Source organism: Plectrocnemia conspersa, unplaced genomic scaffold, assembly GCF_051122295.1.
Source record: "Plectrocnemia conspersa isolate PC_06_02 unplaced genomic scaffold, ASM5112229v1 ptg000005l, whole genome shotgun sequence".
Lineage (NCBI taxonomy): Eukaryota > Metazoa > Arthropoda > Insecta > Trichoptera > Polycentropodidae > Plectrocnemia > Plectrocnemia conspersa.
In genome coordinates this window covers 34,518,767-34,533,852 of record NW_028277169.1, presented here as the reverse complement: position 1 = coordinate 34,533,852, position 15,086 = coordinate 34,518,767, and the positions used below count along the sequence as shown (strand labels likewise).

At 31.7% G+C, this 15,086-nt stretch overlaps 1 protein-coding gene across 11 annotated transcripts in view; it reads left to right on the top strand.

The window, feature by feature from the left end:
- The window catches only part of LOC148235498 (phosphatase and actin regulator 2), a 309,559-nt gene that overhangs the window by 107,782 nt on the left and 186,691 nt on the right, over window positions 1–15,086 (top strand). For all 11 annotated transcript variants that reach the window (XM_088187115.1, XM_088187111.1, XM_088187110.1 and 8 more), the window contains exons 3-4: window positions 486–584; window positions 11,517–11,696. In XM_088187115.1, coding sequence (XP_088043241.1) covers window positions 486–584; window positions 11,517–11,696 — 279 coding nt within the window. The remainder of the gene's footprint in view (window positions 1–485; window positions 585–11,516; window positions 11,697–15,086) is intronic.

Genomic DNA, 15,086 nt, shown 5'->3' with positions numbered 1-15,086 from the left:
TTTTTTTTTAATATTAGTCGCTTTGTGTTAATTTTTAGAATTGCTGTTTTTATTAAATTTAAATATGTATCCATACGTTTATATGGTGAAAGCTTTTCAAAGCCAAAGCTGTAAGATATCAGCTTGAATTTTTCACGTCTTCAAATTGCTTTCGAGTCGAGAGCTTTTAGCGTCTCAATTTAGATGCATTGTGACGTTCAACAATTTTATATTATTTTTTTAGGTAAAAAACATATAATTGTATATAGGAAATTAATTATTATTTGTATGAGAAATGCAACGCAATGTCTCGTTGTGTCGATTTTTTTTAAACATTAATTTAACGTGGAATAATATTGCTTGCTTATTTTATTAAGTTAAAATACATTTTATTTCACTAAAATATCAACGTACCCAAGGAGCTTTTAGCCTATATCGCGTATATCGGATTTTTTGTACCTAACCACCTCAAAATATTTATTTATTTTTATTTTTATTTTTCGCAGCGTTGGAGCGAAAGATATCCGTCCGAGCAAATAGGGATGAGCTGGTGCAGAAGGGCATCCTAATGCCCGATAGCCCCATTTCTCCCATACCCGAGCCAGGTATGTCATTTTTTTCAATTTGTAAATATTGCACGTGTCGTTAGATATAAAATTCGCTAAATTTATTTTTTTAAGCCATAGAGATATTCGACAATTCCAATGTAAACAAACATGAATTTCACATTTTTATGGTCTCCTTATACATATTATATATATATTTTGTAATAAATTATTACAAATCTAATGACCAAGTTCGACGTATAACGACATGCGATGTAGTTGAGGTACCTGTATTAAATAAAAAATAACAGCGCCAAAAACTGCTCTGTGTTACGTAGCGAAACTAACTGAAAAGCTTTTTAACCCAGCTGAAAGCTTCGGTGAGCTTTCAAGCTAAAAGCGAAATTGTTTTCGTCGTTCTGCCACAGATGTCGTTGTGTACCTTTCGTGTTTTTATTCTAATAAGCTTCGTTGTATTCAAGTTTATTTTTTATAAAATTAAAAAAGATGTATAAATTATTTTTAACTATATCTACGTACCTTGACATTTTTATTTTTAGTCTGTTAAGTAAATATATTTTCGTGAAAGGGCCGCGATATACAGTAATTGGTTTTTCCGCAATGTAAATATATAAATTGTTTTCGATTTAATTTCGCTTTTGGGCGTTAATGTTCATAAAATACTATTTAATTTTGTGGTTTGCTACAAATTGATGAATAGACTGTAAAACATTTCGTGTTTTAATTATTTATATTTCTTTAATTAAAAAATTTAGATATTACATTGTAATAATTCTGTGGTTGAGTATTTCAGTGTGGCTAAAACCACAAGCATTTTTTCATTGAATTCGAAATGTTATTCCAAGAGAAAATTATTATTATAATCATAAATTGATTAATAAATAAATAAATTCTTCAATGACTTTCAAACTATGTTCATAGTTTGATATATGTACATATACCTTAATAAATAAATTGTGCAGGTTTTTTGTAACTCTTGGCGGGTGGAAGGTAGAAATATCGCGCGTTGTACTAACAGGGGTCATTTCTGGACCCCAATATTTAAATAATAATTTATACTGTTAACAAATAATGTGTATAAATATGTAAAAATACTATAAATATGTAATATACTTAAATATCACCGAAGAAAAAAATATAGTTTTGTTAATGAAATAACACGTTGTATAAATTAAACTAAATAAAAGTTTGACTAACACTGCTTAGTGCCTTCTAGAAGGCGTAAATATTTAGTGACAAAGATTGTTAGTTAAATCAAGAATCTACCCATTTACTGTCCTTTTGTTACCACATATGCGAACGGACTAAAAGGTTTTGTGCTATACACTTGATTCTATTTTTGCACGGTCCAACGAACGGACCAATACTTTTTCAACTGAATTTTTCCATTAACACGATAACAAGAAAATAAAAAGTAAATGTTAATATTTAAATTTTTGCCATTTGTCGAATTATAAGATGTTAGATGTACCTATATTAAACTAAATTTAAATCGCAATCAATGTAAATTTACTAATTAATATGTAAGTAATTTATAAATTCGATTTAATTTTGAGTTTGAGGATTTTATATTTTAAGTTGATTTTACGTATTGGAATCTATCTCTACTTTTTTTGCACGGCACTTCTGGAAAGTTTTCCGTGAAAAAAGAGAATCAGATGTATCTGCTTTTTTATTCCAAAATATGAATTGAATAATATTTAATTAAAAATATATGACATAAACTATGAAATATGGGGTCCTTTATGTCCCCCCTTCGATCAAGCTGGGTTACAAACATATTTCAAAGTAAAAAAATATTGTAGAAAATTTCACGAAAGCATGTAAAAATAAGATTTTCAGATATCTTTATGTCACAATTTGTACTATTATCACCAGGGGTAGTAAAAAAATAACATGTACAACTTCACAAAAGCATATTTTATCTAAAATCTTAAGATTTCACAAGAGCACGATAAAAAAAATATAAAACCTGTTAACTGCGTTAGACTAGAATCCAAAACTATATTTCGGTGCGGTTTGCGGATATATTTGTCGTGTAAAATAAAAATATACCGTTTACTACAATAACCCCAGATTTCAGTAAGAAGTAATAAAAATGTCATTTATTTTGTATTGGTGATAAAACTGCTATGTGTTTTATAACAAAAAGTAAGGGATATTTAAAACTAAATTCCGGATTTAACTGGTTAAGTCGATTTTACAAAAAATAATGCACGTTGTTTGTCATAAAATTGCAGGGGAAACTCAAAGAGAATGATCGTAGAACAAGATTTACTCTGACCGTTTTGTCATGCGGCAAACGAATTTGGTCTGCCTTATTTTTATGATGGCTTTTGTTTAACGCCGCGTACGGGATAAGGGTTAGCGGCATGTTCCGGTATCATCATAAGATTCCCTATCGAGCTCGATGGTTTACCGTTACATTCTAATTAGAATCCACTACTATTTGCCTCTCAGCCATACACCGTGGGGGTGTTACCCTGCGCTTCTAAAGAAATATTCACTATTTAATTTTTATTAAATAATAATGCTTTTTTCTTATAATAAATACAAATATTTTATTGCTTTTGGAAACATAGAAAGAACACAAATAGTAGGAACACCTTTAATATTGACTATAATAATTATATTTATTTAAAATATCGTTGAAATTCTGCCCAAAATTAAAAAAATCAGATACATAAGTAGCAAAATTATGGAATGAAGTTAGTGGTATTGTAGGTTAATCAAATTTATTCATTTAACAATCCAGAACTGACGCCGATCCCCTAGAAATAAAAGTGGGAGGGGTGTCGCACGCAACGAAGAAAGAGATAAAGCATGCTATTTCGCGTAACGGTACTTCGTCCAGACGACATGGGAATATTATGAAGCGTTCCGGTAGTAGGCGCGAGTATCGCTTTCGTTCGTAGGCATAGGCTGATTAATAGATTTTAAATCATTATTTTTTCGCGAATTTTTAAATATTTAATGTGTAATTATTTAATTAATTATACCATAATAATTAAAACTATAGATTTTTTTATTTATATTATTAGTTTACAAGTCTTCAATCAACATTTTTGCTACAGCAATTTGTGTAATATAATTTTAGAACCAACAATAAAATAAATTATAAGTATACAATTCAAGTTTTTATTTTTCAATGTACTCATAATTTTTCTCCTATTTAGATGTATAAATTTAGGAAATCCTATAAGAAAAACATTTCTACCTTACTATAAAATCGATAGTTTTTTGGTGAGAAAATTTTTTTAATGTTAGCCAATCAAAGGCTCGTAAATTGGCGAAACAAATTTATAAATAGGAGTCGATTATTAGAAGTATGCGATTAAAACCATAAAAAGGCTAGTTCAGCTTGTTTTAACAGTTCAATCATTTCTTCATTTAAACGCAACACAACAATGGAAAACTATGTATTAGCTTTTTTATGTTTATCGGTCAACGAAAATTTATTTAAAAAAATTCGCCACCCTTCTGCGGTTCTGTCGAAAAAGTGGACAACACAAGTTACCATGGAAGTTATACTGGAACGCGGGTATCCAAGAATCACTTCCTCTCAGACATGTAGTTTGAAAACTTTCTCTCAGAGGTTTTCTCTGACACTACTGGCATCCATACTTGAACATTCACTTCGGAGTCCAAGACATCTGAACTTCAAGAGCCTTCCAATTTGCTGGACTGCAACCAAGCGGAGGCCGCGGAAGCAGCCGCTTCTCTCATCGCATCCAATGATCCTGCGTCCCACTTCGGAGACGCCTGTAGCACACTTTACTCAACTTATTTAAATTTAATAATAAATTTTGTCTTAATAAAATAAACCCCGTGGGACGCGAATACCCGTAAATGTGTAATATTGTCGCTCCGAAACGTAAGTAATTCAAATAGGATGATGAAGATCTGTACATACACGCTATAAGCTTGTAATACAATATATTCGTACGTTGTATGTTAAATTTGATATAAAGTTCTATCCTATTTTAATATAGTACAAGTCACTACGCAACCGTTAACTACGTTTTGCGACACAAGCAAATCAATAGACAAAAATAGAAAATTATGTGAAAAATTAACAGTGACTGATAATAGAACAATTTTTATCCTTCGAGGTGAAATCAAACTTAAAATATATATAAACAAAGCTTTCAACCTTAACAGCAGATTTAACGAGGCGCCGGCAAACTTTCAATCCGTAACAATCACCAAATCGCGCTAAAGGATTAAAAGTTTGCGGCCCGCGTGCCCGATTAGTCTCGCAAGTGTTTGGATTCGGATAAGCGCTCGTCTTAGACTGAAAGAACGATCAAATAACGATTAGGATTGGAAAAAAGAAAACAGTCGCTTTTTTGTAAATAAATAAATAGCTTCACACACTAATTGCGCCAGCATCGCAGGACAAAGAAGAGGAGCGAGGATTACTGAAGGATTACACGAAGGTGTGCGTTTATATAATTTTCCGGTGGAAAATGGAAAATTTGCGGCCCACACACGCTCGCGGATTACTTAGCGAGCACGACAAGTCGTTTCGCATTAAAACGGACCATTGCCGAACAAATTAAGCTACCCGTATACGACTTGCGGCCCACGCATACCCAGAGATACGTAAGCGCGGTCTTTTCTTTCGAGTCGGAAAATTTTAAACAAACTACCATTAATCCTGGACGTTCGCGGTTGGAATTTATGTGCCAATTTAGCATTCGTCGTCCTTTCACGTGCCAATTTCACTCTCGAGATTTTCTTTTTGAAATTAATGAATCGGTTGTCGCTAGGTGGTTATCACTTAATACAATATATACGTAAAACTTATACAGCTGATTATTATGATCAAGTTTGCATCTGAATTGAAACGTGTTTCAAGGATTTAATTCTATATTTTCGCTAATATTCTGAAATATTTTAATATAGTACTAAATCATTACTGACTATTTTTCACCCGATAACAGGATGCATAATCATCCAAGTGCTTTTCTCGAAGAATGAAATTTTTATATATTTTTTGTTCACTGTTCCGTCGATAAAGTGGAAACCTTCCATTCCGGAACAAAAGAAGCACACCCTAAATCATTAGGGTGTGCCCTAATCCCTCCTTTAAACTTATTTTATTCTCATTAGAAAGCGTTATTCTTCCTCAATCCAAAACAGTCCATAATTTGTGTCGATTATCCCATTTATTGGACGCAATTCTTCGGTTTAATTACGGTTTTTTGGCAGGTTTAACTGTATAAACCCCTATTCCTAAGCTACATGTAATTTAAAATTGCCCACAATATTTATATTACAAGATTATTTATTAACTAATTGTTTCTCAAATACTCACTGATAATATCCACGATAATCACATATTCGTAGTACTACTTGATCTTCACCAAGCGTTTTACTCTTAACCTGATTTATTGCACACATTTTGACATTAAAAAAAGGCTTTTGAACTAATAATAGATTAATTGACTGTAAAATTGACAAATATAAATACTTATTGAATTTTTACTTAAACTAAATTGAAAACAATTTGCTATTATAATTTTTGTTAATTTTTTTTAATTAAATTAAATTAAGATTATTGTAACCTAACAGGTTACCCCAATGCGTCACGATGGTCGAATCAATAATTGTATTATTATAAATATTTTATTTTAATTTCGGGAGATATTTTAATTTGATTTTTGCATTTTTTGCAAAAAAAAAACAACATATACAACAAAAATACAACCTATATTTAGTTAGTAACAGAAAAAAATAACATTGCTTTGTTTTCCAATAAAAACGTTTTTTTTTTAAAAAAAAAAGCATACATTACGCGCAATTTTTTTAAATACGTTTTTTATTTAAATATAAATAAACTTACTTATTGCTGATATTTAGCACCAATATTTAGTGAAGCATATTCCGTGAACTATTTGGAAAAAATATGTCTGAATGGAAATAAGTTTAAAGTAATTATGTGTATGAAATAACTGCTTTTGTTTTCACTTCGCCAGCCATCCCTATCATAAATAGGGCGCGGTCATTTCTTTGTTACATTACATAATTACTGGGAACTGCTAGGTTCTGTTAGATTTGCCTGAGATTCTGAGCAAATGTATTCCTTTTATGTTGACAATTTTAAAATTTTCGGCGGGTGGATTTTTTTTGCATATGTACATGGGCTGATATTTCGGCCCTCTTAGACTAAATTCTACTTTGATATCCTACCCCGATAAAACTACTAATGCTAATCCCCTACAATCATTTTATTCTACGCTACTCCCAGCTCCGAGAAAACAGATAAATAATTCAGAAAGTTAAGGTATGTCCTTAACTTTCTTATTTACAGATTGAAAGGAAATAAGTTTGCTTACTGAAAGATTAACTGTGAAATTAAAGTGAAAAAAATATTGATTTGTAGCTGAATTTTGCTAAATGTCAGGATGAAAAGATAGATATAAAAAATATCCGTTTTATAGAATTTTTAAGTATGTTCATATTATTCAATTCATACCATAGAATCCTATTTATTTTCTTGTAAAAACCATTTGTAAATTATATCGCGCTTCCCTCACATTACACTTTATCTAAGGGATGTATTCATAAAATTAGATAGTTTAATGGAAGAAAATGCTAACCTCATGCATTACGGTTGCACGTTGAACTACAAGTTATTATTTTTGGAGCCAAGCCAAGAGCTTTCTACGGCGGAAGCAATAAGTTTACTGAAATTATTCCAACTTATTATCAGCTGTAATTGTAATATTGTTTTCAACTGTGAAGATTATCCACTGTTTCATAGAGAAATCTAACGCCTTTGTTCCAATGCCGGATTAAACAAACTATTTGTTGCACATAGTTCGAAGGATTAGCCTCCGAATTTCCAGAATTAATCTATCGAACTGAATAATTGACGCCCCTGCCGCGAGAAAGAACACCTGAGCCAATACAAACCTTATAAATATAGACCTGACGGTTTGTCACGGGAGAGCTCGCGTGGGATAGCGATAAACTTTTCCAGGCGTAATAATAATTCGCTTCAAATTGAAAATGACTGATCTGTCTGTATGGGACGAAGAAGCATCTTGCTAAAATGTGGTCGGTAATGAATAATGCATTGAAGAAGGTCGGTATTTTATGTTGTAAATGTGCTTTTGGGCTTGTATTTTATTCTGCAAATGAGGTAAATAAAGTAGGGTTTAAACCCTTAACATGGTACTGGACATCTGGTTAAGGTTTCACTGTCTAATTTGATTCTGGGCATTTTATTATTGATTAAATGGTGGAAAAGTTTTTCAAATTTAAATTAACAATTACACAAGTATAAGATAAATAGATTTGTAGTAAAATATACGACATTTTTCACAAATAAATTATACATATTTTGAATCCTCCGTTCTAAGAATATTATATAAAGGCATTCCAAAAATATTACAATTGAACTAGTGTCGCGTATTTGATAGTACAAAAATACTGATATTTCTATTATATCAATGCCGATGATTCCTACAATAAACCGTAACTAAAATATATTAATTAATTAATTAAATATTTATTATTAAATAATATTACATATTCAGGTGGGTGATGAAAGACGATGTATCCGAAGTGTAGTTATAATTTGATAACGTAATTCGAATATAATTACATCATCAAATCTCACTTATAAGTTAGTTATCCGGGGGTGTTGTAGCCCGCCTTTCATATAGTGATTTTAATTAGCAATCTGTAGCTAATTCTACGCACTATACTACTTCCCATTTCGACGCGTGATTCGAATGGCAAAAATGGTGCCTAGTCCTATTTTTTTTAGCTAGGATGTACGTGAGTTAAATTCCAAAGGATTCGCAAAACAAAACGCCACAGAATGTATATAAATATCAATTTGAAGCGGTCACCACTTTCGACGTGCGAAAACCGCACCCGATATACCCACAATCGGAAGCTGTCCAAAAAGTTCCCGGACTTTTAATTTGTATTTTTTAAAATATTAATTTACGACTCAATTCAAATTTTCCTCTCGAGTAGTACATATCTCATCTTAGCTACACATTTTAAATCTCGCTTTTACTCTTTTGAAGTAGTCGTAAAAAGCGTGAATTTTACTTTTAAACAAAAAGATTATTTCTAAAATATGATATTTTTGTTAGCATAACTAAATAAATTATAAATCAATTTAGAATATATAAATACATTTCTGTGGCATAACATTTGTTTTGCCACAAAAATATTTTTATATTTGTTACAGTAAACGTGTATTTTTGCAAAGTTGTATATTCACTAGAATAGATACAATTTCACTAGTAGGTATATATTTCTACTAGCGAACATATAATTTAACCGAAAATATATACTGCTCTAAACTGTCGTTGAAACTCAAATTGACAGTTGCGAAACCTAACCTTTACAAATTAACATAATGTAAGTTCGAAAACTATAGTTTGTTTTAGAACTATTATTAGGTCAAGTTTGGTTTTGGTTTATTTGTTTAGGTAATGTTTGACTTTGAACTGCAAATTGAGTTTCATAGACATTTTAAAGCAGCATATAATTTCATTTAATGCCGGTGAAAATATAACTTCACTGGTGATAAACATTCACTGTAACATATTGAGTTGCTAACAATTTTTTTCTTTGAATTGATAAATAAAATATGTTTTAAAATTATTCTATTGTATAAGGGACACTTTATTGATAGTTTCTGCTCATTTTTGACTTAGCCAGCTAACAGTAGAGCCAGACTAGTGAAAAATCAATATACAGTAGACCCCCCAATATCACTGTGCTATTTGGGTGTGTGTATTTAGGAAACTATAAAATACTCATACAATTTTTTGCAATACATACGATTCGCGCGCGTGTGGTGAGATATGCTCCATTTAGCTCGCTCGCACATAAAGTAAGGGGTATCCAAATAGCGCGTCCCCAATTTACCGTGCTATTGGGGGGTCAAGGGAACCATAATACATAGGAATAATTGGTTCAGAACTAATAAAGACCAGGCTTCGAATCGTTATTTTTGCGATGTTGTTAGTTTGTGCAATACCGATTTTTCACTTTTCATATGACATCCAGATGTCACAGATTGCAGGAGAAACATCTAAAACTGCTGCGAGTGTCTGAACAGTGCTATGCGGATTATCTTTAACAATAATTAAATCTTTCTACATTAAGAGCAGATTAAGGTCTTTCATTGGGTTCCTTTGCTAGTATGGAATTTCTTGAACCGACGCATTACAGTTCTCTGACTAACAGTACTCTCGCCAAATCCCAAATTGATATATCTTATGTTGTGGGCAAAATATATCTCATATTTTGCTCACACAATAATAACACAGGTTAGCTGCTGCAGATAATTTATTTATGGTTAAATGTTATTACATGTTTGTTACGACGAGCACCTACTCGCGGAAGACGTCCTTCTGTCACGTCGCCAAACGAGAAAACACTCACAGCGTTGTATAGACGTGCTATTTTAAAAGTTCAGATACTTTTCGAACGACCCACACGTAGTATACCGACACGACCCGATATAACCCACAGCGAATCGATAAAAAGTAAATCAATCAAGCAGGCATGTAACACAGTACTCGCTTTTGACCGTACTCACACGCGTTGAATGCACAGTACATTATAAAACTTTGACAAGTTTGATCGAGGTTTCGCGAAATTTATGCGGACGAAATAGAGGTTAATTCCGTTTTTAATGATCGTTGAAAACATTAATGTATATGTTTTTATTGCTGCGTGCTTTTATGTATAACGCTATCGAGTTGTTTCTTTTGGGCCATGATGGTGAAGTAGATACAAAACTATAAAATATTCTATAGAGGTTATTATGATTTTCTTTGTTTTATTATTACACAGCGATATAAGAGCACCATTCAAATCAATCAATCTAGACTGAAAAAAGTCTGATTAATACCTAGTTCATAATATTTGAAAAACAATGGAATAAACAAAAGAAAGTTGTTTATTATTTATTTTAATTGCCATTGTTTTTTTCGTTCAGTGTCTATCAACATTTGAATCGTAACGGTAAAATTAAATTCGAAGGTTTTCTTTTGAGTAAGGCTAAAGCATGGATGCAGAATTCGGTAGAATCTATCGATTCGGAAGATTTTTCACCTATTTCTACTTCATCTTGCCGTGCCCGTGCTTTCGGACAAACTGAAAAACCTTCGCTAACAAAAATAAAAAGTGAAGAGAAATATGTGAAAAAACGCATAACAAATATTGTAGTGGTATCATTTTTTTATATTATTTTTACTACTGTCGATTATTAATGCGTATATATTTTTATTTAATAAAAATAGAACGTGCTAGAAGAAAATTAATAGCAGATGATATGAATTAGTTAATTTAATATTTGTGGTAAAAAATATTATTAATCCATTAAGTCAATAAAGTATTCAAGTTAACAAAACTAATTACAGTAATAAATTAGATACATCAATAAGATAACAAAAACATTTTCAATCGACCATTTATAAATAGAAAACAAAACTATATTGGATTAAATATTTTATTTTGTAGCAGAATCATATTGGTATAATCTATATATCATTGAGAGAATTACTAAGAAATGATATTATTAATAATTATCTCTGCTTATCTAATAATAATATATAACAAAACTAATAATCCCACAGTAACTAGTTTTAAAAATACATACAAGTAGTCTCGAGACATTTTCACTCAGGAAAGTTCTTTGTTGTTTCGTTTATATATAAATGTATCGCTTTCAGTTTATTTTCTAAACCGTTTATTTGACTTTCATGCGGTATCATCCCTATTTATTTAACGTTAGGTTGATTTTTTTCATACATTCGCTTTGTCTTTGGCAAAGTCCGAAATAGAATTTGTTTATCTTGCTGGAATATCGTATTGTCTAAGATCAAAGGAGCATTTTTTTTATCAAATTCAAATTTGGTATAATATCCATGTCGTATTACATACAAAATTAATTATACATGTCAATAATATATTATTTTGATTTTTCAGGTGAAGAAGAAGAGACTGATTCTGCGACGCAAGTGGGATTACCTGTGATACTGTCATCCGGAGGACTTCCGGGAAATGCACAGGCCCAGTTCGCGCTGCAGCAGCAACTGCAACAGCATCTACTGCACCACCAGCAGATGCTGCACGCGGCCAATAATGCACAGAACAATAATGTTATAGGTGAGTCGTGGCTTTTATCATGGTTAAGGGTATTTTCATCTTTCGGTTTAATGCAGCATCCCGCCACAGATCAAAACGTTGTATTTTATGTTACTATATCAATCACTGAATGGAAGTTATAACATAAGCATAAATATATTCGATACTAACCTTGCACAAAATTGATGTTTCTATTTGCATTGTGATAACTCGGTGGTGATTGAGACCAGTTTAAAGGATGACGCAATTTAGTCTCAGTTTAATACTAGCAATATTTTTCTCTTCTCAAGATTACCTCTAATTTATCGAATCTTATCCTTCACAGGCGGTCTAATTAGATTTTTATGTATGAAACATGTTGCTGGTTTCGATAGCACATGTAAAACGATCAAGGTTTTTACATAATTTATTTAAAGCATACTAAATGTCGGTGCTCGCTATCGCTCGCATCTAAACCTGCCGGGAGCTTGCTAGTAATTTACACACTGAAGGGACACTAAAATAACAGACAACTAGGTTCACATAAGCTAAAAGAAACGAGACTGGTAAATAGTTACGCTACCTCCTTGAGTATATACTCCTGTACATCCTGATTATTTTTATAAATTTCCACATAGCTCAATTTAAGATTCACGTTTGTGTAAAGCAAAATATATACCAGAGACTAATCTTCGATTTCTCAAGGTGTATGGCAAAAAATATTATTTTATTGGATGGTCGCATAAACTGCATTTTCAATTTATTAGCATAGATTTCAACATTAAACTTTGGGTAGATTTACAAAATTTTTTATATACGCATTAAATATATGATTTTTTGAACATTATATTTATCAATTTGCGTCCAAACATTTTTAGATACACTACCATTAACACAATTGTCCACATTGAGGAGATTGTTGCCTCGATGTTGACGTTCTGTTGGAGCCTCGTTTCGTACTCAACAGAAAAAACACTGGTGACGCATTTGACACATAGGTCACGACGTATGTCTCTCGCGAATATACCACGAATTCTTTACAATGTTTTGTAGCATTTTATTTGAGAATCTTTCAATCATTCTAATGTGACACTGTTTGACACGTCCCTAGAGTTGTATGTCATAAAGTCAACTGGTTTTAGGATTTGATTTATATTGATTTCATTGTATATTAATAGTTTCTTCACATAATCCAATATAGATACACCTTTCTATATTTTATTTATTGTTCTTTTTTCTGCTTTTATATGTTCCTTCCACCGCAAATTAGTGTCCAGATTAATACTAAGGTTCTTGGCTGTATTTTCATATAAAATGGTGTTGTCATTCATTTAAATTTATTGTTGCTTACTTATGTTTTTAATAATGAAGTATGATATTTTTTTATCCTGACATAAAATCATCAGGCAACTATAAATTTGTTGGAATGTTTCTCGTTTTTCCCTTGTATTTATTTCTTGCAATTTTCACTTTTTGTTTGATTTTATTTTCAATTCTTTGTGAATAAAAAAGTTTGGGACATATCATGGAGCATCCAATATAAATTTTGCTGATAAAGGCTGAAAAAAGCTAATAACGGTTTATTTTATAAACATATATAAATTACCAGTTGGAGTGTCGAGTTGTATTATTGTCGGCTGTAATTACGGTGGAGCAGCTGTTCTTGTGATGCTCTCTAGACTAGATTTATGAATTATTCGTAGTTTTAGACTATTTAAATATTTAGTAAAAAATCGGCGAAGTATTCAAACATTTAAATTTATTCATATTTTTCTCTCTCTGTTTTTAGCAATATTTATTTAATTAATGATAAGGGAAAAAAGTTAATTATTTGCTGTAAGATATTATTTATTAAAAAATATATTTATTTTAATTAATCATTAATTATTTTTGAATTTTATAAAATATGCATAATTTAATGCTGTGAGGGTGTCGAAAGGAAAATACTTAATTTATTATTTTACATTCTTTTTGATCAGCGACATTTTCCGCCTTTTCTAGGGACAGTTTGTAAATTTATATATAAAATTAAAACGTATTGCTCAGCGCGCATCCTTTCCAAATAATGAGTAGCTTATTCAGTGGTACTTATGGGTGATAAACGTTTACTAATAAGCGGTCCGTGCAATATTTATAATTATTGACGCAATCTTATTATAACTATTACGAGACGGATTGATATTTCTTTTCGTTTGTTCGAATTTTCATGAGGGTAACTTCTAAATTGTAATGCTTGCACTACACTGTCTGGAAGTTGTCCGGACCGAAGTTCAACTAAAGTCGGCCAAGGTCGCCTACTTCCGAGTAGCAGACACATTGCCACAAATTTCATATGCCATCCGGGCGGCGGGCGTGAATGACGTACGCACGGCGGCTGCTGTAATGTACAGCATATTTGCGCGCGATCGAAAAAGGTGCCAAATAATCGCAATTTTTAAATTGTCATATTATTAAAATTACGCTACTGATAATTATAAAAGTTGTGTGGGCACTCACCAATACGATATCAGTAAAAACTTTTCGGTCGTAAATATTCAATTTACGCAAAATCTTTGTCGGCTTTTGAAAAATGCCATAAGGCATAAACATGATACTTCAGAATACGAACACCACATCTGTGACTATCCTGGTGTCACATTTATATAAACCGATCTTGGAAAATCCATAAGGATATTCGGAACGATTTTTTTAACAAAATCAAGTACCATTAACTATTTTTTAATTATTTAATTTTATATGAAAAAAATATAATAACGATATCTGTTAAAAGAATATACTATCAAAAATATAATTAATCCCTTTTGGTGCCCTAAAATATTCAAAGATGTCAGTATGAGTCCCCGATAAGCATGTGGTATTATAACTTGACCACGTGACCACGATGCAGCGCTCGACGTGTGTGTTAACCATGGGACGCCTACGCGCATACTGAAATTTAACCGAGCTACTCGTTCTATCTCAGTTTGCGAAAAACCATATCATTATCTCTCTCACTCTCGTCACTTAACACGCGATAGAGCGAAAGGGGAAGTATCTCACCGGACAACTTCCGAGAGATTTTAGACCGAACTCGACCGAAGTAACCCACTATATTCTCTGTCCTTGGCCAACCTTGGCCAACTTCCAGAGAGTGTAGTTCAGGCATAACAAATTGTGCAGATAGTTTAAATTCCCACAGGCCATAGTACACTTCTTTATGGGACTCCAGCTTTTATCCCTTAAAATTTGGTATATTCGTTGTCTTGATTATATGAGTTCTTCGAATATTTTGGATATTATCCATTTAGTTTTTCTGGCTATTACTTCTACTATGTCGCATATACTATTCATAATATGTATTTATCTCAAAGTGTCTGGAATAAAAATCTAGAATAAGTGTACGAACCCGTGATTGGTTATAACGACTTCTTTCATATTTTTTTAGTTTTTTTT